The sequence below is a fragment of the Colletotrichum godetiae genome, assembly GCF_030913485.1.
Source record: "Colletotrichum godetiae strain CBS 193.32 chromosome Unknown BDP55scaffold_46, whole genome shotgun sequence".
Taxonomy (NCBI): Eukaryota; Fungi; Ascomycota; class Sordariomycetes; order Glomerellales; family Glomerellaceae; genus Colletotrichum; species Colletotrichum godetiae.
Window position 1 is genome coordinate 35,348 of NW_026851294.1, and position 24,746 is coordinate 60,093.

General features: G+C 52.6%; 7 protein-coding genes across 7 annotated transcripts; 4 read left to right on the plus strand and 3 right to left on the minus strand.

Moving 5' to 3' along the window:
* Positions 1–684: 684 nt before the first annotated feature.
* On the plus strand, positions 685–1,932 carry BDP55DRAFT_635732 (uncharacterized protein; the record flags this gene model as incomplete). The annotated part of the gene is made up of 2 exons (XM_060572806.1): positions 685–1,124; positions 1,179–1,932. 2 exons carry the CDS (start codon positions 685–687, stop codon positions 1,930–1,932), a joined length of 1,194 nt encoding a protein of 397 aa, XP_060425474.1.
* A 515-nt stretch (positions 1,933–2,447) lies between these two features.
* BDP55DRAFT_696745 (methyltransferase OMS1) lies at positions 2,448–3,736 on the minus strand (the record flags this gene model as incomplete). Its single annotated transcript, XM_060577606.1, has 3 exons — positions 2,448–2,608; positions 2,667–3,424; positions 3,618–3,736. The coding sequence occupies 3 exons, from the start codon at positions 3,734–3,736 to the stop codon at positions 2,448–2,450; spliced, it is 1,038 nt and encodes a 345-aa protein (XP_060425475.1).
* A 161-nt stretch (positions 3,737–3,897) lies between these two features.
* BDP55DRAFT_675670 (uncharacterized protein) lies at positions 3,898–6,457 on the minus strand. Its single transcript, XM_060575764.1, has 2 exons — positions 5,925–6,457; positions 3,898–5,862 (listed from the first exon to the last, which is right to left on the minus strand). The coding sequence occupies exons 1-2, from the start codon at positions 6,038–6,040 to the stop codon at positions 4,329–4,331; spliced, it is 1,650 nt and encodes a 549-aa protein (XP_060425476.1). The 5' UTR covers positions 6,041–6,457; the 3' UTR covers positions 3,898–4,328.
* A 226-nt stretch (positions 6,458–6,683) lies between these two features.
* Positions 6,684–8,521, plus strand: BDP55DRAFT_289849 (putative adipose-regulatory protein-domain-containing protein). Its single transcript, XM_060566544.1, has 3 exons — positions 6,684–6,971; positions 7,037–7,221; positions 7,295–8,521. The coding sequence occupies exons 1-3, from the start codon at positions 6,969–6,971 to the stop codon at positions 8,241–8,243; spliced, it is 1,137 nt and encodes a 378-aa protein (XP_060425477.1). The 5' UTR covers positions 6,684–6,968; the 3' UTR covers positions 8,244–8,521.
* A 1,086-nt stretch (positions 8,522–9,607) lies between these two features.
* On the plus strand, positions 9,608–11,494 carry BDP55DRAFT_560207 (uncharacterized protein; the record flags this gene model as incomplete). The annotated part of the gene is made up of 3 exons (XM_060569967.1): positions 9,608–10,655; positions 10,720–11,081; positions 11,141–11,494. 3 exons carry the CDS (start codon positions 9,608–9,610, stop codon positions 11,492–11,494), a joined length of 1,764 nt encoding a protein of 587 aa, XP_060425478.1.
* Positions 11,495–12,653: 1,159 nt separating this feature from the next.
* On the minus strand, positions 12,654–18,993 carry BDP55DRAFT_560220 (CCR4-Not complex component, Not1-domain-containing protein; the record flags this gene model as incomplete). Its single annotated transcript, XM_060569969.1, has 2 exons — positions 12,654–18,634; positions 18,690–18,993. 2 exons carry the CDS (start codon positions 18,991–18,993, stop codon positions 12,654–12,656), a joined length of 6,285 nt encoding a protein of 2,094 aa, XP_060425479.1.
* Positions 18,994–20,872: 1,879 nt separating this feature from the next.
* Positions 20,873–24,709, plus strand: BDP55DRAFT_675677 (uncharacterized protein). The gene is made up of 5 exons (XM_060575765.1): positions 20,873–21,221; positions 21,280–21,384; positions 21,436–21,722; positions 21,812–24,230; positions 24,281–24,709. Exons 1-5 carry the CDS (start codon positions 21,179–21,181, stop codon positions 24,448–24,450), a joined length of 3,024 nt encoding a protein of 1,007 aa, XP_060425480.1. The 5' UTR covers positions 20,873–21,178; the 3' UTR covers positions 24,451–24,709.
* Positions 24,710–24,746: the final 37 nt, after the last annotated feature.

The window sequence follows — 24,746 nt, forward strand, 5'->3', positions numbered from 1 at the left end:
TTTTTGATAAGGGGATAAAATCACGTACAAAGGTATTATATTAAAAGGTAGGTTTCTTATTCGGTTTTGATGCCGTACGTTTCTGCTCACGTGTTCACTATCCGGTCGGTCCTGTGCTGACTGTCCCGTAAGGACTGTCCAATCAGCCTTTCTGTAATTCGATCTCATGGATGCTAGGACATCGCCTATCGGGGAGCGTTATTCCAACCCGTCTCCAGTTTAAAATATTTTTGAACGGGCGGTACGGAGAGGTACCTCTGACGTATAGGATCGGTACCCAGCCGCGCCCCACAGTACGTACGCAAGGCTACCTTAGTCTCGGCACGCCAGGGTGGGGCACTCGCCTTTTCCACACCTCATCGGACCCCTTGCGTATGTGGTCAGGGGGGCCTTCGTGAGGAAAGGTGGAGACTAGCCAGGAAAAAAAAAAAAGGAAGAAGGAAAAAAAAAAAAAAAAAAGGGTGCGAGCTTTCCCTCGTCCCAGTATTCTGTCGTTGCCCAGTACGCAAATCCCATCCACCACCCCCCATAACAAACGAGGACGCATGTTATCAATACCTCTTCTCTCCCATCGCCATAAGTGACCTCGTCTCTATCTCCTGGATGATCTTGTCCAAATAACAATCGCCTTCCATATTCATCCGTACATCCCATCTCATCCGGAAAAGCTCAGTCGTCGCTAAGATGCCATACAACACACGCCGCAAATCCTTGTCTCTGCCGTCGCTGGGCATCCACGTTCCAGGGAGCCATTCAAGTCGCAGTTCGGCCACCGCCGCCCCGAGTCGAAGCAATTCCGAGAATGGGGGGAACCGCGTAACGATTACATCGACAACAGTAGCGCGCCCGAACAAGAGACAAAAACGCTCGCATGGGGAGACATCACAAAAGCGTCCCGGGGACGCTGTTTTCGATCACACGCCACCGCCGTCGCCGACAACAAGTAATGTCGAGATGCAAGAAGCCCACAGCGACTCTGAGTCTGCCACTCACATGAAAATCGAGGGAATCAACGACGAGATTGTAGAAGCTACCATTGCCCAATTACAGGCCACCTGTAACCGACCTCATCTGGTGCGAGAGCTGGCAACTGTGCTTTCGCAGCAGATTCCAATTGTCAAGAAGTAAGCCCTACAGCTCCATTATCTGTAGTCACCGATTTTCTAACAGATTCGTAGTTCCGCAAATCCCTGCGCCATTGTTTCTTCCCGCCTCTCCGCCTACCTGAAGCGGTCCTGTTGGAGCGGCCGGACACCTTGCCCGATGGCCAAGGAACTCGAGAAGATACACCCGCGCCGGACATATTTCTTTCTCACAACGCGCCCAAGACAGCCCTTTCCAGAATCACCAGCCTTCGCTCAACGCGCCGTCATTTCTCCGTCTCTATCTAGCATCGCATCTGGATCCGACGATGGTGACGACATCGATCTTCGCCGGCGGGATCTAAGTCCGTCCCCTGAGGTCGATCTTTCCTCTCCTGAATTTGATGATGGTGACGAAGACCCTGCCATGCCTACTACGCCCGTTGGGTCACTACCAAGCAGTTTTCGGTACACGAGAAGCCATCGCAGCGCCTCCCCCCCTCTGGAGAAGGATGAACGAGAGTTTACCCAGACAGCCGACGGTCTGCAGAAACGCAAGCTCGCTCGCGAAATGTCTTTGACAGGCAATGGCGAACAGTCTGCCAATGCCTATGAACCGGTACGGGATGATGGCATGTTCGACGAGAAAAACAGTGTAGCCGTGAATAGCGGATTGGCATCGATGCATCAATTCATCACGAGCCCAGCCTTTAAGGCAACCGTCCCGACGAGCGCCAGAAAGGAAACTGACGGCGACAGCTGGTTAAAGCTGGGGGGCCTCCTAGAATGGGATCATAGCCCTGAAAGCATTGAACTTGACGAGCTTGACTGTTTGCTGGACTCTTGTTAACGGCCGTGATATGTTACGTGAAGCTAAGGCCTGCTCCACGTCCCATCTCACGGTATCAAGTGTCGACTGAAGATTTTAGGGGCAATCCAATGCCAGGTGCGGCTTGATCTGTCGATCCTGAAATCAACTGAACTCCTTTTCTGGAGATTTGATACTTGGTAGGCGTTGCTTGACGATGACGAAAACGAAAGTGGAACCACGGCATACGATAACAGCGTGAAGTTGATTTCGTTTGGGAGTACGATCAGGGAATGGGCGGATGTCTTTTTTGTATCAGTAGTTGTAACAGCAGCTGGTCCCAAGGACGTCTGCGCAGGCTTGGTGTTTGGGAATCTAGGCCGGGAGGAAAAAGCTCAAAATTTGGCCGGGTATGATTGAAATGAAATAAACAAACCTCCCCTTCTGTACAAATTTTCAATGTCAGCTGTTGACGTCAACTTGCGGTCCACCTCGGGACTGCAGAGAGTGTATGAGGACTCTTCGATTGCGAGTAGATGAAAGACTAGGTGTCGCGTCTAAGACACATTCGAATCCGAGACTTTCAACTCGATCCACAAGGTCGTCCCAAGCTGTGTAAAGTACGGGCGATCAACCTTTGTGACTTGAAGTCCCGGTGTAGACTTTGCGGCGTTCTCGACGATTTCAGCAATGTCTCGATTCCACCAGCATCCGTATTCTAAAGAGGGGGTGAGTTAGTTCGTGCTGATAGTCCCAAAGGAAGATAACAATCCTACTCTGGAAATGGGAAGTTGCAGACTTGTCAAGTAACCCGTTGACAAATCCCCACCATCCTCTACCATGCTCAACGAGGACGATCTTGCCTGTGTTCGGCTTGACTGTACGGGCTAAATCCCGAACCATTTGTTCTGGGTCGCGAACACTACACAGAGAAAACGTTGAACAGACAAAGTCGTACTTAGCCTGCGGACAAGGTTGCTGAGGGGGAGGAGGAATATATTCGTGAATGTCTGACCGGAACATTCGTAGTCTACCTGAGAGGTAAGAGATATTACTCCACTCATCAGGAGACGGCGCAGTCTGGTTCTCGGTTATAGGGTCTATGCCAGAAAACTCTGTGACAGTTTCTGTGAGCTTTTCGAGAGCGACGCCAAGCATTTCACTAGAAATGTCGACCCCTGTATAAGAGATTATCGGTACCACGTCGGTCTTGGATACTTGTGCGTTGGGCTTTGGCGCTGCAAGTGCCTGGACTGCTGAGTTCGATCGAGAGCTGAGAACATGACTCCAGTCGTAAAAGGGAAGGTTACGGCCGGTGCCCATTGCGACTTCAAGCACATGTCCGTAAGCCTCTACAGCAAGCTTTTTCCGCAGAGAGGTGATGCCCATCAACCATTCTGAGCCCTCGAGACTTTGGTCAAATTTCTTGGCTGATTCCTTGGTGAAGACATTGGGTCGACCTGTCGGGATCGCATCTAGCGCCGGCTCTGAGCCCTTGTGGCAGCTCGAAGAATAGAACGAGGATGCCAAAAGGCTGATATATATCCCGAGACCCAGAGCTACCACCCCGGAGGCAAGCAAAGGTATCTTCCTAGCCTTGAAGATGGCATCAGCTGTTTCGAGAGTATTTGGAGCGGGGGGACTCGAAGGAAGTTGATTGGTACGACGAGAGGCGTAGCTGAGAGATGATTAGCAATGCGTGTTGGGCAGGGAGCGGTGAGACTAACGGCCGTGGAGCTCTTGGACCATGGCCCACAGGCCGATTGGAAGCTAGTCGTCGAGATATTGTCAGAAAGCTACAGGCAGCCTGACGAGGGGCGCTCACGCCGACTGTGAGGTGTAGCATGGCTCGGAATCGCTGCCAGGGCCGGTATCAAGGTGTGCAGTGGTGATTTCGGGAACCAGTTGCGGTAGTGTTAGATCATGCCGCAGCTGCCCGAGGTACCACCATGCCACATCTACGAATATACTGCGGTAGATTGTGGAAATACTGACCTTGCCTGGCGATGTGTGTGTGTGTGTGTGTGTGTGTGTGTGTGTAGGTGTGCACAGCCGGAGCGTTTAATGACCCGCTAGTAAGCTATGGTCAGGTCTAGGATTATTGATAAGATATCCGAATCCGTAGAGGTGCACCACCTGACTACCCTGCAATAGCTAGTATTTAAATGTGTGGGCCGTGTCCCGCATCTACCATCCGCTGGGTTATGTCTTTCAACTCTGCTCCCCGATGCCATGGGAGTTCCGTGAAGGAATGAGTATCAGTAGAGACTCGGCGAAAACGCGGTTGATGCTGAGTGTAGGAAATATGCGCCATTGCTAGGTACCGCACAACGACTATATGTTTTACCCAATGTTGCCAATGTTGGCCTGCAAACGGTGACAACGAGTGTGATTGCTTTGGGTTGCCGAAAGACCCGGCATGCTACCGGTTTGATGATTTATTTCTTCGTACTTTCGGCGTCAGCTCGACGCAGCTGAAGTATCGTATCTAGCTTCAGCCAACCTTTCGCGCCCCATCCTGCAACCCCTGGCTGTACCTCTGGTCTTATGGATGCATACCACGAGAATGCTTTGCGATCCATCTCACGAGGTCCAAGGTTGCTCCAGCTATCGAATAGCAGCCTAAGAGCTCCGAGGAGGCGGCCTAGGTTGCGTGCCCTCTCGGCTTCATCCTCCACCTTGCTCATCTTCTTTTGTTTGGCTTTGAAAGCACTCCCGCCGATACTATCGCCTATGGGAACATCTTCAGATTGGCCGGTAGCAAAACTTTTGAGTAGGTACGCCCGAGCTGGTTCCGGACGATGTATCGGAACTCCGACGACGTTACGACTTGTTTCGCTGGCACTACGGCTACCGGATCCATTGTTCGTGTTCTGAAGATCCAGTGCCCAAACGGCCACATCGTCACATCCCCCGTGGATCTGTGTGAGTCGTAGCCGCTGGGAAAGCGCCTCTGTGACGACGTTGCGCATCAGCCTCCAGCGATCTGGACCTAGCATCTCCCCTCCGAACCACCTGGTCAGCACTACGATCACATCGACAATGCCAGCCTCTCTGATGAGTCTTTGTATGAATTCGCCGCAACCAGTTTCGCCGTCATCCTCACTTGCCTCGCGTACCTCTCCCGATCCCTGGGTTTGCCCGCCGCCTTGCCCTTGCCTCTTCACTCGATAGGCCCAGGCGTTATGTGTGGCTGTTTGTAGTTGTGGCTCAGATAGTAGGAGTGAACGAACGAGACCTGGCGCCTGAGTGCTGTCCTCGACATTTGCCACTCGCGCAACAAAGGTGGACGATTTGGAAGTGACCTGGCGGCTGGCAGACCACGGGGTTTCTGTGAAAGCAGCACTGCCATGGTGTTGCTTTGACGACTCTGACGGCTTCCCGCCTTGCAAACCATCATCTGTTGCGTATTTTGAAGATTCTGGAGCCGCCAAACCGCTGCCAGGCAAGTCGAAGTCGCCTCTCTTGAGAACAGCTATAGCTCTGCCCATGATGTTGACCTTTGGCTGTCCTTCGCCCCACGAGCCGTCTTCGTTGCCGGCCTTGGCCAGTCCAATGCTGATGGCCTTTGACTTTGAGTTGGCGCTGACAACAGCTTGGGCTAGGCTGAGACGACTCGACATAGGCTGCGTTGGCATTGTGTGTCTGAGAAGTTCCAACACGAAGGCCAACATCAATGGCGCCCGATTGGTGTAAATGGACGCCCCGGCGATCTCCTTCTCGTCCATAACAACGGAAAGACTTAGGGCAGCCTCCGTATCCTCTAGATGTTGGGCTGGGCCCTCGGAGTCGTCGCTGGGGTGATGGATCTTGGGACGCTTCTCACTTGGAGAAGTAAGATGATGCCCGGATCTTTTGGTGCTTCCCCTCTTCAGGTGAGTCTTGCATGCTGTCTGCAGGGCCTTGGCCGTCTTTGAGTCGCCAAGGCCACGCTCTATCAGGTCGAGCGAAGCGTTGCTTATTTGCTGAATACTGTTCATATGCTCGTGAGATTGGTGGAATCAAAAGCAGAACCGCGCACTCGATCAACACACCTCCGAAGCTCCACTGTCTGCAGTGCTTTGACCTGGCCCATTGCAGCCATCATCGATACTCCCTTTCTAGAGGTGATGACCCTCAGCAATTCTTGAAGATCCTGTTGTGAAGCCATTTTGAAATCGGCCAGGACTATGGTGTCACGGGTTGCTTCCTCGGGCTTTGCTTGTATCGGAAGCGTTAAAGAGAAAAGGTCCAGGCAGCGGTGAATGAGTTAAGATAGTATGAAATGGCAAGGGTCGCGTCAAATGATGTGAATGAGCGAGTATTGGCCTCACCCGGAGGCACGGCAGGTAAATACCTAGGTGAGATACTCACTATGATAGTTCCGACTGCACTGAATCATTATTCATTATACCTTCCTATCCGCACATCGCATGCCCGTTGGCTGTTCCTGCCCACCACTACAAACAAATCAGGCATTCGTCCTCCTTGCCTTGTGCACGGGCATTTTCACCGAGTACCCGGGTAGGGTACCTTACCTATGGATACATCGCCGCGGGGAATATCTTGCCCAAAGTATTCCTGCGCAGCGAGGAAAGCACCTACCTTACTACGGATACGTCACCTTGCCTTTGGTCAGGGAAGGTAGGTAACTACCCACTCTACCTAAGGTAAGATACTCTGCATTGGTATTGAGTATGGGTAGCTGATGCGGCGGGGAACGTCACATGCAACTGAAAGGAAGCGTTTTAGCCTCCCGAACCGAATGAATGTGCAGCAGCTCTACACTTTGCCAATATACCTCTTTTTTTTTCGAGGCAATACCTAGTGGAAGCCGTCGAAATTGGCAAATTCCAGCTGGCGAGGGCGAAGGATAGCAGAGCGGCATGTCAGCCCAGCGCCACACGTCTTTGAACTGGTACGGATACACACCCTGACACCTACTCAACGGGGCTTGAGCCACTTTGCCCATCATCATCCCTTTGCTCAGACCAGCTCGAGCTTTAACTTGGACGACATCATTCTCCACGACTTGATCACTTAGTCATTGTGACTAAACTTAGCTGCCCGGCAAACAGCGACATCTGTTCTCTGACACAATGGTACGATCTCTGCCCAGTATTGCGATGATTCGCAAGCTCTGTGATTCTAAGTCTGGGTGTGATAGGAGGTTTTGAACAAGGCATCCCGAGTGGCCACGTCCAAGACTGCACAGCGTACACTTGTGAACGTGAGCCTCCTCGTGGGCACGTCGCTATTTCTGCTACCCTTTGCTGCTGTCGCCTCGGTCCTCTTTTTCCGCGACTACCTACCTGAGCAAGTAGTGACGACCCCAGTCCATCTCCAGTACGGGTGAGTCTTTTTTGCGCCCTACCTGCTTCAAGATTAACACAACAAGGACGTTGCAGGCTAACACCACCTCTAGATCAGGAGCGAATCCCTTTGGAACAGCAACCATCCCGACGTCTGCTCTAAGGACGCAGCAGGAGTACGATGTCTCCGTCACTTTGTCTATGCCCCGTTCGCCTGCCAACACTCAACGAGGCAACTTCATGATTGCCATCCACCTGTTGGACGTTGGCGCCTTGTCGGCGGGAAGCGAAAAAATACAGCCTCATATTGCTCCTGAGCCATATGCCCATTTCGATGGAAAGAGAGTCCTTCTGTCTTCGCGGCGGCCCGCTTTGGTGCCATATCAAGATCCAATGGTATCGATGGCGTCGCGAATCCTCTTTCTAGCCTACCATGTTTTGTTCGCCGACTCGGAAACATGCGTTCTTAGCGTGCCTATGGCCGAGCGCGTTGAGTTGGCCAAGGGCTCATCCTTGCCCGCCTCAGCATACCTTGAGCTTCAGGGCGGCCAGGATATCGAGACGTACTCTGCCTCGATTACACTGACTGCTCAGCTTCGGGGCTTGCGTTGGCTGATGTACAACTATCGCGTGATGACTTTGACCGCTGCCGTCCTGTTTTTCTGGGCATCCGAGATCCTGTTCATGGTGGTGGCATGGTTGGCATGGTCTGGGCTCTCAAGATCGTCACCAGGCTCTGGCGTCAATAATGGAGGAGCCTTGTCGTATAGTAAGTCGATGGGTCAAATCAAGCGAGAGGATGGAAGTGGCATTGATGAGCTGTCGGATGCCCCGAGGACCTTCCCTACCTACGGGAATCAGGCTCCGTTACGGTATGAGCCTGAAGTGAAGGATGAGCAACACGTGGGGCCTCGTGTGGACGACCTGCTCCCGTTCGGTGGTGAGGCCGACGATGAGGAAGAAGATGACGGAAGGGGGTTCAGAGGGGACTCGGGTATTGGGACGAGTTACAGCGAGGGAGGTTCCAGTAGTGTGCGGCGGAGGTCATCGCATAAAAGTTGATGGTGCTTGCTGTGGTGGTGTTATCACCGAAGTGCAATTGGGATCTAGCGAGAGTATCTTGAGGCTTGAGGTCACAATACGTTGGGATGGAAAAGGTAAAAGGCTAATGATAAAGGCCATTGAGGATTCGTCATTCACTTTATGAAATATTCATAGCCAAGCTGCTTGCGTCGACTTCCTCGGATTGTAAATATACTATGAGCCTACCTTACCTTACCTTAAGGTTGCACAAGCCCCATGATGGGTAAACCAGTCAACGGTCAGCAGCGATCTCTGTGGTGCCATAGTGACAGGCAAGGTGCATGTAGGAGGGATTGGTGTTAGACCTCGCTGGGGTACGGAGTATGCATTCGCTTACCTAACAGGAGGCGGGGGGGGGGGGGGGGGGGCACCTGAGGTAAGGTACCTAAGCAATTAAGGTAAGGTAGGTACTCCGTAAGGTAGGTAGGTATTCCGGGCCGCGACTTATTACGCCTATGGCACTTCTTGGATGGAAGGAAGTGCCTGCCCCCACAGTGCACCAGTGCATTTCATCCCAGCGGATGTACGCAGTATTGTTATGAAGCTGCACTTGCAAGTCGCGGGAACATCCAAGCACGGACACGGGACACCCAAGGAACCTTCCCCCTCCAGGGCACTATCTTGTCGCTTCCTTGCCCTCCCACACCGCCAGCTACCGCCGCCATCGTCTTGAGCCTTATCCTATCTTCGACAACACCACGAAGTAGCCACCAATACTCTGTCTGGTATTTTTCAGCCTCATCATCTCCTACCTGTCGACAATTTCCTCTCCCAGATCCCACGCGTTTGCCTCTCCTCTCCCCTGTCGTCGGGGCAATATGCGCACCATTTGTACCTAGGCCTCCCCGCCCAAAGTCTCATTGCCCCCAGTCGCCAGATCCACATCAACCAGATCCATGCAGAGACGGTGAAGAAGAGCAATTTCTACTTCAGTTTCGACCTCATAGTCGCATCAACTGCTGCCCCAACACGCCGCAGTCACTTGCTACTTGCTACTGCGACTTTGATATCGTCGAGCCAACAATTCGCTTTTGGGAGCAATCATTACTTGCGCTCCCCTCGGCAATCACCAAAGGAGGAAGCAACCCCCACTATTCCCACCTCGTCCGCCGTGTGCCGCTGCGTATCCCGCAAACCACTCACGAAACTATCGACTGAACAAGTCATCCAGTCTACGGCCTTCAGCTGACCTCGCACAAATTACCCCAGCTGTCTGTCCGCCGCGTTTGCAAGAAAAACCTTCTGATCGCAACATTGTCACTCGCGACCGCGGTGCCCTCCGCCAACTATACTTCCTTACTCGGACTGCGGCGCCTCTACGCGCTCTAGTCCGCCTCGCAACCATGCCCTGCTTTAAAGGGATTGCTGTTAGCATACATGCCAACGGTGCCCCTCTTCCCGAGCATGGTATGCAAAAGCAGTCACGTCTGTCACGGATTAGCACCTATATACCCGTGCCTCAACCAAGCATCAACCCCGATTCGAACAAGCCCGAGCCTGCCAAGTTCGCCATATCAATCACACTTCTAACACCCGGCTTACCGATCCCGTACTCGACTCCAAAGTCTACCGAGACGAACCCTTATCCGAAGCCCCAGTTCGTCGGAGGCCTCCCCACCGCCGCTCAAGGCCCTTCGAAGTTCTCCGGAGTTGTCAACCCCTATATCCCCATGACCAATTCTGAAAATGAGACGATAGCCGCCTACATATACTTTGACGGAAGATCCAAGGAGGAAGTTGCCACGCTTCTGCGGCCGGGTGAAGAGACCTGGGTTAACAGTCGTTGGGTCCAGGTTCCCGACTCGGAAGGCGGAGGTCTTGCCGAGCGCGAATTCCTATTCCGCGAAGTCGGCTTGGAACGCTGGCTGAATGGCTTAGACCTACAAGGTCATGATGCCGCAGAGAAGCTGGAACGTCGCCGCCAAAAGTTCGAGAAGCGACGTAGGAGGCAAAAGGCTACACCTGGAGCGACAAGCATGCAAGTTGAGGAGGGTCCCAACGGCCCCCGAGACACTCTGCGTTACGGTGCCGAGGACGGATCCCCTGTTGAGGCTGTTTTCGGCGAAGACGACTCTGACTCCTTGTCCGATGATGATGAGATCCCCGAAGCAACTGGACAGATCAAGGTACTGATGTTCCGTGTGCTTGCTTCTGGCGAAATAAAAAAAGGAGAGTACTCTCCACAGTTCGACGCTCACGACGATGACGATGATGCGGAGTCCGGAAAGCAAGGCAATGGAAAGAGCGGCGTCGATGCTGATGTGGAGCACACCACAAGCTTTGCCAAGCCCAAGACATTGGATCCGAAGACTATCAGTACTCAGACCGTTACGGGCATCGACGGCCCCGACAAGCCATATGCTTCTTTCACATTCTTCTACCGTGGGGAGAGTAAGTCGGCCAGTTTCTCAAGAGATGAAACATTGCTGCGTTCTAGGAAGCTAACAGTGTGCAGGGCAACTCCAGAAGATTGGCATCATTGCTTCCTCAAATACAGCCCAGGCAACGCCAGGATCTGCCAAACGCCGGTCTGGGCAGCTAGACTTTTCTAGCCTCGGCCCTTTGAAGACATCTGGCACTGTTGGATTTTCTGCCTTCAGAGACCAGGATACAGAGGCCACCAGACGACGGAAAGCCCGCAAGAAGAGCAACGGTAATGTTGGGGGAGCTCTCAATGACGACAGTGACGACGATGACGACGAGAGTGAACTTCTTGGAAAGATGCAGGATATTGATGAAAAGGACATCAATAACAAGCTCGCTCCCGAGGATGTCAGATCTCAAGGGGAACTTGCCGATGGCGTGAACCGTATTCGCGTACGTGTCACTTCTCTTTCCCCCTGTCTAAGCTTGGTAACTGACTTCTCATAAAACAGCTCAAGAGAGCACACTCAGCCGAGCCCGACCGTTCTGAAAACGCAGGTGCCACGAATAACTCTGCAAATTCGGGCACGTTTGGTGGTCCGTTGATTAACACTACGAGCGCTGCAGGCAATGGCCATCTTTCTGGGGGCGCGAATCAGGAAGCTAGTAATGATGCTACGATAGAGGGAACGATCGGAAGCCCTTTGAAGAAGCACCGACCGAGCATTTCTGGTGGTGAAGACCAAGTCCGAGCTCAATCAAATAACACCACCGGAGGTTTGAGCGATGTCATGAACCGCGGTATCCCGGCACAGACAAATGCGCCGGCCACCTCAAGTACGAATGTGGAGGAGGAAGAGCTGTGATCGTGCGGTTATACTGGTTCTATCAGGTTCTACCAGGGGAGGGGGGCTGCGGAAGTCTGGTTCACATGGTAAAGAGGGCAGACGATCCGTGATGATATCCACGACAGGCGAGTGCGATAAATGAGAAAAGCGTCAGAGCTACGAGGAGGCCTGCTTGGTGGTTTTGTATGTCGCTCTGGCGAGTCAAGCGGCGATTTAGCTACGATACGACCGCGAAGAAAGTCACGAAGCCTGACCTGCTTTCAATATAATCGTGTATTCTTGTATGTGTGTACTGCTGTGCGGACTCATTGTGTAGCACTCCGTGCCTCAACTCTTAGGGACGAATAAAGTAGGCATCCCACATGAAAAGTCTACGAGTTTTGCTGAAGGAGTGAGGGAAGACCTTGAAGGGGGAATGAACCGGGACCGCCTTGTTTGCTCGAAGAGGAACATGATTCTGAATTTGTGGACAGCCTCTGCTGTATCTGACAACCAGCTCGCCCAGGATAAAGCCAAGCAAACTTCCTGCCTCTAGCATGGACCGTAGTTGACGACACCGGTCGGTCGCTGTCAAAATTGTGATCATCCGCTCTCGCGCGTACGCCAAATTACTGGGGGAATGAAAGTACTTTGCCCGAGCGAAAAGGCCGAGCAGGGGATGAGGCTGAGGATGAAAAGTGCCACGACCATGTGTATAGGTCTCTCGAAGGCATCGTCTATTTGGTCTGCTTTTACTCGATACCTCGACACCAGGGCTGCCACACAAAATAACCATCTGTTCCTGATTTCGTTCCGAATCTTTAACATGTCGCCATGTAGCCGCTTTGACGAACAAGGAATGAAGGCTAGGCGCTTCAGGATCGGAATGTCCAACATACCACCAAAAATCTCATTATCGTACATTAGCATAAATACTACAGGTCTTTTCCGTGATTTCCATGTAGAACGCCCTGGGAAGGAATCGCCACCCATGTCTCCTTTTTGTAAGCCCCCATTCCGCCTGTATCCCCCACCCGTCTTGTGCTGCAATTGATCCGAAGAACACACCATGCCGTCGCCTAATCTTATTAAAAGACGTGACCTTTAGATTGGAGCCGAACCTTCCCACACAGATTCTCATGCGCGCTGTAAAATGGCATGGAAGCGTTCAATGACCTGTTGAAGAACGTGGTATTAGTCATTGCTGAATGTTGACAGAGTCGGACAAAACTGCTTCGCTTACCTCCGGGTTTGACTTGACGAATGGGAGATCAAAAAACATATATTTCTCGTTCTTGAGCAACTCAACAACTGTCACCATTAGACCCCAGGGCTGGGGCCAGTAGCCGATCAGGCGTTCCCAAAGCACTCGCGTGATTTGCTGCCTGATCTCCGTCTCCTCAGGATCATTCATGTCTTGGCCGAATATTTCCAGTAAGGTACGGCTAAAGTAGTTGGTGTGGGCATTGGGGAAGCGCAGTTGATTTGCGATGCTGGTGATGAGGTAGTAGCGGGCCTCAGGGGGAAGCTCGCGAAGCAAGATAGACATTGTAGCCACGTCTGACGATGCTGGGTTGAAGACATCTGTACCCTTCTGAGTTGATTGCTGGACAGCATAGTTGCCGACATGTAGAGTGACTGCCTCGACTACTCGCAAATTGGCATTGATGGGCACATGCCCAAATCCGGTGTCGGATCGCTGGCTCTCTACAATGGCTCGAGTAATGTGCGCCAGTGTATCTTCGGAGGGGCCGTTCTGTAGCGCGTGGTCAAGGACATCAAGCAAGCCCAAGTCCCGGAGAATGGACGCAGAGTTGTCCAGGGATTCGGGGGAGTCTCTCACACCATCTACTCTATCAGCTTGCAGGCCAGGGAATGAAGGATCCGGCATCTTAGGATGAGCCGCTGGGTTCGCTGTCAATATGGCGTTAAGAAGTTGCTTGCAGTGAGGAGGGACACTAGCTATGAGCTGATGTGAGTGTGCCGCCAAGTAGTCCGAGTAATCGTGCTGCAGAATAACAAGTAGCTTGAGGGTGGCGCGATAAATTTCCCGCGCTACATTGGAGGGCTCGATTGCTTTGACCTGTTCGCCAATGTGTTCCAGAAGTAGTTGCAGAAGCTTGGTAAACGCGACCCACCCAGAGCGATCCTTCATGACTGTGGGTAAGAACGCCCGATGTTGGAGGAGGGAAAGCCAGCCGAAAACGAAGCCAGGAAGATATTTCGGCCCGAGGTCTGCGAGTCTAGCAGCGAAGTTCAGAAACAGCTCGGATCTCTCAGACTCGGGGAGCTGCTCTGCAGTGGAGCTGATTTCGTAAAGGAGAACCGACAACAGACGATGAAACACCCTTTGGTTGAAGTGATCCGCACGCTTCACATGGTGATGGTTGAGTACGAGAGTGATGAAGGCCAAAACGGAATCCAAGTAGACAGCCCGGCTTGGCGTCGGAGTCGACTGTGCTTCACCATGAAGTCTGATGAAGATGTTGATCATCTTTGCGAGGGCATCAACAGCCAGGAAGGCGTCCGTCAAGGTTCCCGTCGAATGGACGAAGTGCTCAAATCTGTCCACCGACATGTCTGTTGCGATCCTGAGGAAGACAAAAAGGTCGTCCTTACTCTTCACGACGCCTCTGATTTGCATTTGCTGCACGAACATGATGGACGAGTTCTCCGATCCGTCGGGGTTGTTGCAAAGATGGATCCATTCGTCAAACACATATTCCATCTGGTCCTGCTGGAGTGCCCCTTCGCTCTCCTGCTGCGCAGTTTGCGGCAGCGTCTGACCGGAAAGCTTTGCTTTCAAGCGCTGCCCGATCACCGAATCTGGCTCATCCTGTATCCAGGACCAAGCAGCCTCGAGTGTCCGAACAAAGTCGCCATAAAGCGCCATTGGCCGGTTGCCGAGGAGAGTCAGATCAACCATCTGGTCCAAAAAGTCCAGCGAGCCATCTTTCCTTTGCTGCAGCGCTTTGGACATGGACAAATCAATGTTTCTCCAGTCGAGAAGATCGGTGCGCAACAGCGCGGCAAGGAGTGGCATTTGGAGGAAGGTGGCTCCAGGCTGCTGGCGGAAGTGAGCAGTGACGCGGTTATTCAATGTGGGACCAGAAATCTTCCGCAATGTCTCCAGAACATGGACCAGGCTTTCCAAAGCTAAGTTATCGTCGATTGGGCTGAAAATCAACTGGATTATTTGATCGGCAGCAAACACCGCGAACTCGTCTGAAGTCTGTGATGCCTTGATCATATGCTGGACCAATGCGTCGACCACATCTAGGACGGGATGAGGCCTCGGGAGGTCGGCGAAGTGTTCCTCACGCGCTTCGGTCGCCACGCGCTGCAGTTCCATGAGAAGCTTCTGAACACGTTCAACCAGGGCGCGGCCGTCCATTTGGAATGCTTGAGGTCTCGCGCTAGGCATCGCTCCATTGTGAACAGGGGCGTACTGCTGAATCTGAGAGCCGAGGTGTTGGACGGCTGGCGCATCTGCCGCAGCTCCCAGGCTAGGGACGGTAGAAAATTGGTCTTGTAGAACCTCGTTGGCTAGTGATCTGGTCGCATCAGAAGCGGAGGGTACGTGTGATGGAGCATTCGAATTGGTGGTTCGAGGCTGGCGGGCAAAGTCCTCGTATATGGCCATTTGTTCAGGGTTCAGGCCGCCCATGCTTGGTGACAGCTTGAACGGGTTGGGAATAGTCCATGCCCATCGACTGAGAGAGGCATCGACATATGGCTCATTAGGCCGCTGGAGGCGATGACGACGGCGTGCCTCCAGTTCAGGCTCGATCATCTCCTCAATCTCCGGTACGGCTCTCTCCTCGGCTTGCTTCTCGATAATGTTACATGCGAGATCAAGGTTCGAGTTTACACACATGATGATAGTGCCTTCTGGTAACCCTTGCGGCAGATCATTGGATGAGTTTCTCATATAATTCGTGAAGTTGGCTCTCAACGGCTCCTTGGAGGTCACCAATGCCAAGCTTCCGGCCGTCGCCTTCACCATGCTGATGGCCGATGTCCTGACCCGGTTTTCATCAGGCTCAGTCGCAAAGTCTTTGTGAATCATCTGCTGTGTGGAAATGGCAGCAATAGTAACCGATCGGTCCACCACGGGCTGTATGATGTCTTGCAAAGCCTGGGTAAGAGCAGTGCGAACGATCTCGTGCAGGCGAGTAGCCGTGACCACCATCTCGTTGGTGGGCGGAATGTGAATAAGTGGACCAAGGTCTGGGATTGATGCAGCAATGACCTGTGGCGAGAGACCAGCTGTAACGCCAGTGGAAATCCCATTCAGAGAGAGATTCTCAAACGTCTCCAACGTGTCCTGAGAAACCAGCTCTTGGGCGTCTTCGACAGCCGCACGGTTGAGAATCTCGCCAGAAGGCTCAATACTTTTATGATCAAGATTGAGACCTTTGCACAACACTTCAATCTCAAACTTGAGATTAAGCTTGAGCTCGGCATGGTGATACAACTCGATGAGCAAGTGAATGATATCCATCAGCCATGGGTTTGGTGGTCGAAACACGGTGGAGTTGACGCCCTGAAGAATGACTTTGCAAACGAAGGGGATGACCACGATGAGCCTCTTTGTGTCGTGGGCCTCGATCAAGAGCTGTTTGAAGGCAATGTTCTTGTGCTTGATCGGCTTGTCGCGTGCTAGGGTAAGAAGACCAAGCCAGCCTCCAAGATTCTTGAGGTGCGAGCGTTCGGTCGAGTTCTGCATGGTGGCCTCTGAGTTGAGCATACGTGCAACGCTGACGTATGTCTCTCTCAACACCTCTCCCCACAAAATCTTATCCTCGAACAGCTTGACTAGTTCAAGATAAACTTGGTGATAATTAGGCTGCATCTTGGCTCGTTCCTCGACAAGGTGGCTTGCGAACCATTGCTGATAACGGTGCTCCAAAATTTCTCGCAACTCTTGACACATGGTCTGAAGGGTTGTCTCGGTAAGGTTATTCAGTACGAATTGGATCTTGCCTTGTGTATCGCTTGACGGCTCCTCGCAATCAACTCCAGGCGACCGGTCAGATGCGTTGATAGACGAGAAAGGCTGTGGTTGACGATCCGTGGGTCTGCCTTCGGTAACGTTGCCGTTGGAAAGAGACTCGTTATTGGCATGAGCTGAAGGCATAACGCCATTGCGCGAACGTGCAAGCTCATCCTCGTGGTCTCTAACGACGTCTTCAGCTTTCTTCCAGGCCTCAGTACCTTGTAGGCCTGGTATCTGCAGTAATTGTCGACAGAAGCCGGGCCATTCTCGGAAGCGAGAGAATAATTGCATCAAGGCCTGGAGCCCAAATTTGTACATCGAATCCTCCGGCGAATAGTCCCTGACAGCCTCAAGAATCATGCCAAGACCAATCTTGAGTGGGAGATCTGAGATAAGCTTATGGGAGATAATGCCGCCGAAAAGGACTGCGGTAGTCGCAAGTGCCTCTAAGGGGTAGTCGACATAATGAGCGTACTCATCGAAAAGGCCGTGGATCATGCATGCGAACACGTCTTGGTCTAACGGATCGCGAGAACGTTTGTATCGATCCAGGACCTCGACGATATTGCGGACTTGAATTTCGTCCCCGTACATCTTCTTGTAATGCTCTTCCATCTTGCTATTGGCTGCGGCAGGTAAAGCGTTCCCATCTTTACCGTTGGCGTCGATGAGGTCGTCGAAGCCTTCCCCATAGTTGATCAACCTTGGGTAGACAGTGATACAAGATCTTTGCACCATGATGAGATCCTGCAAGGGAGTCTTGGGCAGAAAGTCCTCCAGAATTTGCAGAAAAGCAGCCACTGTTCTCACTTGAAGAGTGGTGCTGGATTTGACGGAAGGTTGGCCATCGGGAGGGCGCTGGAATTGCAATTCCAGGTTTGCCTTGATAAGGAGAAACTGGAGCAAAGACCGCGCAATTTCGTTGCTTCTCTCAGAGTTGAGTCGCGCCCAATTGACCAAGTCAAGATATCCTTCGGCGTGAGCAAGCGCTGCAAGATCGAGCCCAAAGCCATTTGACAAATAAACAAGTTCATCGAGCCACTTGTGTTTCAACGCATGCTCAAAAATCAAGGGGAGATCGGTCGGTTTGATGGCATGTGCCTCAATAAGCCGCTGAATCACCCATTCCTTATCCTTCTTCCACAAGCTGTCGAGGACGAAGTCATATTCCGTTGATCGTTTGTAGAGAAAGCTTTCGAAAAGCGAGTTCAGCGTATCGACTGCCATCGTTGGCCATGGTTTCGGCACACCAAATGCGGAAACGACAAAGATGTCTAGGTTAGGCACCACGACTTCCTGAAACAGGCGCTTGGCTTCGACGCTCTGCGACGCGTGAACTGAGTGAAGCGCAACATGGAACACTGCTGATAATGCCTCGACAGAGACCAAAGCATGCTTGGCCGCGAACGCCGCGCGTTGTTGAACCTCAGGGGCAGATTGCGAGTAGGTCTCCAATGTCAGCGTTGGAATCAAGCCCGGAATGGTACTGGCGTCAAGCTGGTCCGGCTGAAGCGAGGCAAACGCGCAAATGAAGGATAGCTGGGTTTCTGGATGTTCCCAATTTCCACCCCATAGCTTCTGGATGTCAAATGTTTGGTCCTCTTCAGCGATTGGGAGCAACGCGTTGTACAGACGGAGGAACTGTCGTGAGGAGATTCGAGCCGATCGCTGATCGAAGTACGAAACCACGTCTTGCCACCTGAATGACGAAGGGAGAACTCGACGGAGGGCTGCCGCAAGAACCGACGGGTCGTAACGGGGTGTCTGGCTTATGGTACTATAAGTCAGGGCGATCGACACTTGCTCCTCACTGAGCTGAACATTCTGAGGCCGATTTTGCAGGTATGAGACGCAATTCTCCTCGTCTCGAGTGAAGTCGCCGCCCGTTCTTTGGATATACGTCGCCAGAGCATTGGGAGGTTTGTCGGCCAACACTCTCACCAAATCAAGCGCGGCAAGCACTTCAGATGGCGGCGGGGCCTGGTCTCCGTGCCACCTTGCCTGAACTTTGTAAGCTAGTTCAGACTTGGACGCGGCGTTGAAATTTGGCGGTTGATACTGTATGAAGCGATCGACGAGTACAGCGATGAAGGAATCGGTTAAGTCTGCGTGCTCTTCTAGTTCGCGGCGGGCAAGAATGTTCACAAAAGTCGGGAAATTCGTGGACAAGATGGCATCAGCTAGGTCGAGTAGTCAGCGTCAGAACCATTCCCCCGCGGGAATAGAACAACCAACCTTTGGTTTTCAGATCGGACCTGGATCCGGTTTTGAAGGCTAACGCCAGTATCGTCTTTTCGAGAGCATCCAACTTGAAAGCTTCCATGAATGTCGACATGTCAAAGTCGCGGAAAAGGTCTTCTGTGCCGGTTTCGATGGACTCAGCAATCTTGTTGGCTTGATTGACGTCGTGAGAAATCTTCTTCATCTCGCTCATAAGAAGGTGAAAATTGCCGTTGGTCCCTGGCCGTGTATGTCCATGGAAGATTTGGCCGGCATGGGCAGCGACAAGGCGCGTGAAGTACTTTGCAAAGACCTCCATTCCGTGTTCATTGATGAGCTAAGAAAGATGTGTGCGTATCAGCATTGATCAAGAATCAGACCAAATTTGAGATAATTTGGCTGCAAGCTCGATATGGGTAGGAAGGCTACCTTTTGTAGTTGTTCTGCTTGTGTCTCCCACTTGGCGCGGTCCTTGTCCTCCTTGATGGCACCGAGGAGGAGGTAAACTTGGGCGACAGCGATTTTGACCAGGGAATTTGGCCCTGTCGGACTACTCGTACTTGGACTTGCGCCTACAGTCAACACAGCGGATTGCGATGGATGGGTCGAGTGCCAGGCTCCTGTGTGCGGTGGCTGTGAAGGATGTGGAGAGAATGATCCCGACTTTGGTTGTGGGACCATGGGAGAGTATTGCGTATCGGAGCTGAAGGAATCTGGAAGGAGGAGCAGTCCGTCCTATAGCAAGACCAGACTAGACCAACTTCCTCGATGGAGGCTTCCGTTATCGAGCCGCCAAAGGAAACTATTTCGCGATCGAGTACGCCAACATCAACGACAAGCACTTCCAAAACTGTGGATGTGGCCGTCGGCGCGACGTGGCGAGCAGCAAATGACGCAGATAGTACGCGAGTCCGTCGAGAAAGAAGACTAGGCTGAGGCGAGGATGCCTAGGTCGTGTCCGATCGTTGCTGATGCGATGGGGGTGTACTGAGCAGAGGAGGGGAGGGGACCTGGCACTTGAGCCAGGTCGACCGAGAGGGCAATCTAGATGCCCACCGATGTTCGGGCGGGGATCGATGAAAGGCGCCTGGAAATAGCTCGTGCTTGCCAAAGGTTGAGAAGGAGGAGGATTGGAGGGGGATGGAAAGAGGGAGAGTTCGTAGAAGATGCGACGTTGATCGATCGGGAACGCCTATCGTGCGGTGCTTGACAGCTTCGCAAAGAGAAGAAGAAATTGGAGTCTGGCTGGATTGGGAGGTATGTGAGGACGTGGAGGCTCTCAGGTCGCCAGTAGGGGATTGGCTTGAACATGCACAAGGCGGAGAATGGATGGCAGGGAAAATGTGCCTTACCTAAGGTACCTGAGCTCATGGGCGAAGGCGAGGTATGTACCCTACTGAGTAAGTGAGATACCTGCCTTAGGTAAGGTACCTTTACCTTAGGTTTCTTAAGGTCAAAGGCTGAGGTGGATGCACCTACACCGCCCAGGGCGGTCAGATTTGACAGAACTGAACGCACCGAAGACAGCCCAGGTAAGGTACTTTAAGTGACTCTCAAGCAACATGCTGCACTTAGGTACTTACCTTATGGGCATAGCTCAGGCAGATGCTTTGTCAAGTCTATCTCGGGCTCGTACCTTAAGCTGTCCTGGCTTCTTTGGTGCTCTGGGTTTCCCGGTACCTATGTAGGTATCTGGTATCTGTACTGACTGGATGCGTAGCTAGTTGCAGCACGTGACCTATTGCTTGAAACTCGAAGAGAGGCAAGGCAAGGTAAGGTACCCAACACCTGATGACCGGGAGTTCCCTTATGGATGCAAATAGAAGACACCTATTTAGACACCGGGCTGACCTAGGTACTCTGTACCTTCCATTTCCATTACCTTGAGGTGCCCGTCTGTCTAAGGTTCCTTAGGGTGTTAGATACCTAGGTAGGTGGGCATTAGGACCCCAAATGCCCTATTGTCCCTGCCTGAACTACCTTAGGTATTTCGCTACCAAGACGGATACCTAAGGTACCCTACCTCCAACTCACCTCAGGTGTCTTACCTAAGGCAGGCATGCTCGGCCTGTGAATACGCTAAACTCAGTCTAGATGGGCTCCTCCACTTAGGTAAGACAGGATGAAAGCACTCAACTGCATGTCGCACACCTGTTGAGTCTCTTAGCCACCTCGTCTTATGTAATGACATGGTTACCCGGCAACGCAACCAAATAATATTACCTTGCTTGACCTGGCCATCAATCCATCAACCGACCGATCTGTCGCCCGAACACAGCTATTGACGCCAGTGTGGCTCTCAACCCATTCCGGCTTTCTTCCAACCCCAAAAGGCCAGGAACATCAGCTTGAGTTTCTGCACATAGTGGCTCGAGGGCTCTCTCTTCACGAACCTTGACACATTACCCTACTGTTAAGTAGCCCGAAACGACCGTACGCAACGCCATACCTATCTATCCCAAGTCTTTTTCACATCAAACGGCTTCAACGCAGTCGTAGGCATAATGCCTACATCCACGGCAGATGGGCCAAGTGTGGCTTTGTCCTGTATGTTGCAGTTCTGGGTATCTACGATAAAGCAGGAGCTAACCGAACCGATATGTAGTCGCGAACAACTTCTGGGGAAAGGAAGATGCTGGCGTAGGTCCTTTGCTAGATCGCATGCTTGCTGCGAAACAGACATGCGATGAGTTGAAGGCCTTCTACGGCGGTAAGTAACATCACTAGGTCTATTACAGCCGATAGCTAATGTCCAGTACAGCTCGTGCCTCTATCGAAGACGAATACTCCCGAAAGCTCCTCTCCTTGTGTCGGAAATCATTGGGATCCCATGAGTCAGGAAGCCTGAAGATATCACTCGACACTGTTCGAGGCGAGGTTGAATCAATGGCGAAACAACATCAGAACATCGCGGCGCAAATGAAGACAGAATTGGAAGAGCCTCTTGCTGCGTTTGCGGGTGGTATGAAGGAAAGAAGAAAGATTGTGCAAAATGGAATCGAGAAGATTCTCAAGACGAAAATACAACAGACACAACACGTTAACAAGGTCAGTTCTGATCGTATCCCCAAATCCGGATTGATCCATGAATATTCCGAATTTGATCTCGATGAGCCATGCATTGACGAAAATGACAGACGCGTGACCGATTCGAGCAGGAGTGTCTCAAGATCAAGGGCTACCTCGCTCAGGGCCATATGGTCATGGGCCAAGAGGAGCGAAAGAACAAGGCAAAGCTAGAGAAGACGCAGATCAGCGTTGCGACCTCTAATACCGAGTACGAGAATGCTGTGAAGGCCCTTGAGGACACGACAGTAAGGTGGAATCGCGAGTGGAAGGCAGCTGCGGACAAGTTCCAAGATTTGGAGGAAGAGCGTCTCGACTTCACAAAGAGTAGCTTGTGGACGTTCGCTAACATTTCCTCTACTGTCTGCGTCAGCGATGATGCTTCTTGCGAAAAGATCCGCTTATCACTAGAGACGATGGATGTTGAAACGGACATTATCAGCTTCATCAAGGATCAAGGGACGGGCCAAGAGATCCCAGATCCGCCAAAGTACATCAATTTCTGTCGAGGAGATGTCAACGACACGCAATCGGAAAGCTCGGACGACGATAGCTACTCCGTCGCCCAGTTTCCAAGGAGCATAAACCCAGCATTCAGGTCATCTTCGCCGCAGCCCTCAACATACGAATCGCATCACGATCCCAACTCAAGTCTTGCTCAGGACCTAGGACATAAAGATCCGCCATTAGCTACTCCGCGAAGCGTTATTGCTCCAGAGTCAAGGCGTCAAGATGCAAACCCTTCTGCGTCTAGACACCTCGTCCATGATACAACACCAAAGGATGCCAGTTCCGCCTCAAGAGGATTCGGGATAGATCTGGGCCATAAAGATGCAAGCCCAACCTCAAGAAGCTATCTCCAGGATACTGGCCGGCGGGAAATCTTGCCCTCGGCCGCTCGTGAAGCACCACTTGCCACACAGAGACCTTCAGACAAACTGCGACAGGCAGCCCCGGCTGCTCACCCCCAGGCTCAACAGCAACAGCAACCAAACCGACCTTCTCTTGACATGGGTCAGCGTGGATCATTTGCGTCAGTGCCTCACGATCCGTACCCTCTCGACGGTATGACAATGCTTTGCCGTACCGGCCCACCCTCGGAGCGGAGCTCGCACCCGCCCTCAGCTAGGCCTTCTAGCCGCGATTCTCTCAGCGATTACTCGAACCCGACCTCGCTTTCAAGCCAAGAACCGGCGAGCGGCAAAGTGTCGCCCGTCAAGCAGGAATCAGTCAGCGTGGCACCAGTCTCGGATAAACAAGTCCTCAAGAAACGAAGCGGCTTCTTCCAAAATCATAGCCCATTCCGTCGCAAAAGCACGAAAGAATCACCAGGCCCGCCGGTGAACAGGAACACCTGGCATCCCGTTACATCTCAAGGAAGTCCGGCTCGAAGGCCCCAGTTGCAAAGTCAGGAAACATCGGACCTCCTAGGAGACAGATCAACCATAAGCCCGGAGCCAATCGATGCAAATGCTAGTCTCGCGTTGAATGTTGGGCAGAATGTTTTCTCCGTTACGACTCCGGACTTGGAGAAGAGGAAGGGATCCAGTGCTCCCGCCGCTCAGCCTGAGATGGACCCAATTGCCTTGGCCCTGGCCGAGCTCAAGGGGGTCGGTGTAGGAAAGCAGTCCAGCGTGCGTGTTTCGGCAGACCGTTACCACGGCATTGCTACCCCGACGCCCGGCTCCCAGCAGTTCTCCAGGTCGGTCCCAGCGGTTGGGGGCAACAACGCAACGGTAGGGGGACTTCGAGGTACGCCGCCTCCCTATGATCAGCAAGTCGTTCAGAGACTCGGTGTACCGCCCCAGGCGGTGACAGCAAAGGCCATGAAGGAGACATCAGCCAAATTCACCGACCAAACCCGTAGTATGTTTAACCCGGCCAACCGCCCTGGGTCAAGCTACGGTGGGACGTCCAACTCACGGCCAATGACACGAGGTAGCGACGTCCCTCGAGCAGCGTCACCTGCGCCCCTCCGAAGCGCTTCCCCGAGAACGGCACCGATTGAGGACGTGCGAAGTGGCTACAGAGGTGCCCCGCGCAATGCTTCGCCGAGAACTGGGCCAAGCGAGGATACTCGGAGTGGATACCGGTCAGCGTCTCCTAACCCGCAAGGTTCTTTGGGTCGAGGCGCCTCGCGAATGAGCAACCCGCCGAGAAGGGGATCAGAACAGCCTTACTATCAGCAGAAATCACCAAGCGCAATGTCAAGAGCGGCGTCTCCAGCTCCTTACTTGGAGAAGATGAGACCGGGCAGCAGCCATGTCGCCAATGAACTGGCTGTCCAAATCGCGCCTGTCGGTGATGAGGGCTATGGGTCAGTGCGTGGTCGTGGTGGGAGTCGACCTGGAACGAGCTCCAGCAACCGGGCCATGGGGCTCTACGAAGGGGGTGGACCACCGGGACAGGGCGAGTCGAGACAACGCAGCAAGAGCGTGGCAGACCCCTCTCGGCAATATACTCGAGATGGCCGGCCCATTTTGCATTTTGGTAAGTGCTGGCCCTACAACACGAGGAAGACGGTGCTAACTATGTTGCAGCCAGGGCATTGTACGTGTACCAGGCAGCTATCCCAGAAGAACTAGGATTTTCCAAAGGAGACCTTCTTGCCGTCCTGCGTCATCAGGATGACGGCTGGTGGGAAGCTGAGATTCACGGTAGCAATGGACGCATGGGGCTGGTCCCAAGCAACTACCTTCAGCCGTGTTAAAGGAGTTGGGATGTCAGCGTGTTTGCTTTGAACGAGGGAGTCGAGGGGCCACGAATGGCTGAGTTGACGAACATCCATGACATAAGCGAGATTCCTAGGAGTTTGACAACTTTGATAGGTGGTTTGGGATATGCCTTACCGCAATTTGGAGTTTGGGTTTCCGATGATGCTGTATAATTGCGCTTAGCCAAAGTTGTTGGTCCTTTCCATAGACAAAATAGGCACTTAATGACAGTAAGCAATACACTTGTACTTGAGCGATAGGAGACTTTCTGGGCCCATGCACATTGCATTGT

Bases quoted from the DNA above. Each gene is read 5' to 3' on its own strand.
- BDP55DRAFT_675677 (XM_060575765.1), top strand. From the start codon at position 21,179: ATGCCTACATCCACGGCAGATGGGCCAAGTGTGGCTTTGTCCT. The intron at 21,385-21,435 runs GTAAGTAACATC...TGTCCAGTACAG, and splicing joins GTTGAAGGCCTTCTACGGCG to CTCGTGCCTCTATCGAAGAC. The intron at 21,723-21,811 runs GTCAGTTCTGAT...CGAAAATGACAG, and splicing joins AGACACAACACGTTAACAAG to ACGCGTGACCGATTCGAGCA.
- BDP55DRAFT_289849 (XM_060566544.1), top strand. The intron at 7,222-7,294 runs GTGAGTCTTTTT...CACCACCTCTAG, and splicing joins CCAGTCCATCTCCAGTACGG to ATCAGGAGCGAATCCCTTTG.
- BDP55DRAFT_675670 (XM_060575764.1), bottom strand. From the start codon at position 6,040: ATGGCTTCACAACAGGATCTTCAAGAATTGCTGAGGGTCATCACCTCT. The intron at 5,863-5,924 runs GTGTGTTGATCG...GCATATGAACAG, and splicing joins CAGACAGTGGAGCTTCGGAG to TATTCAGCAAATAAGCAACG.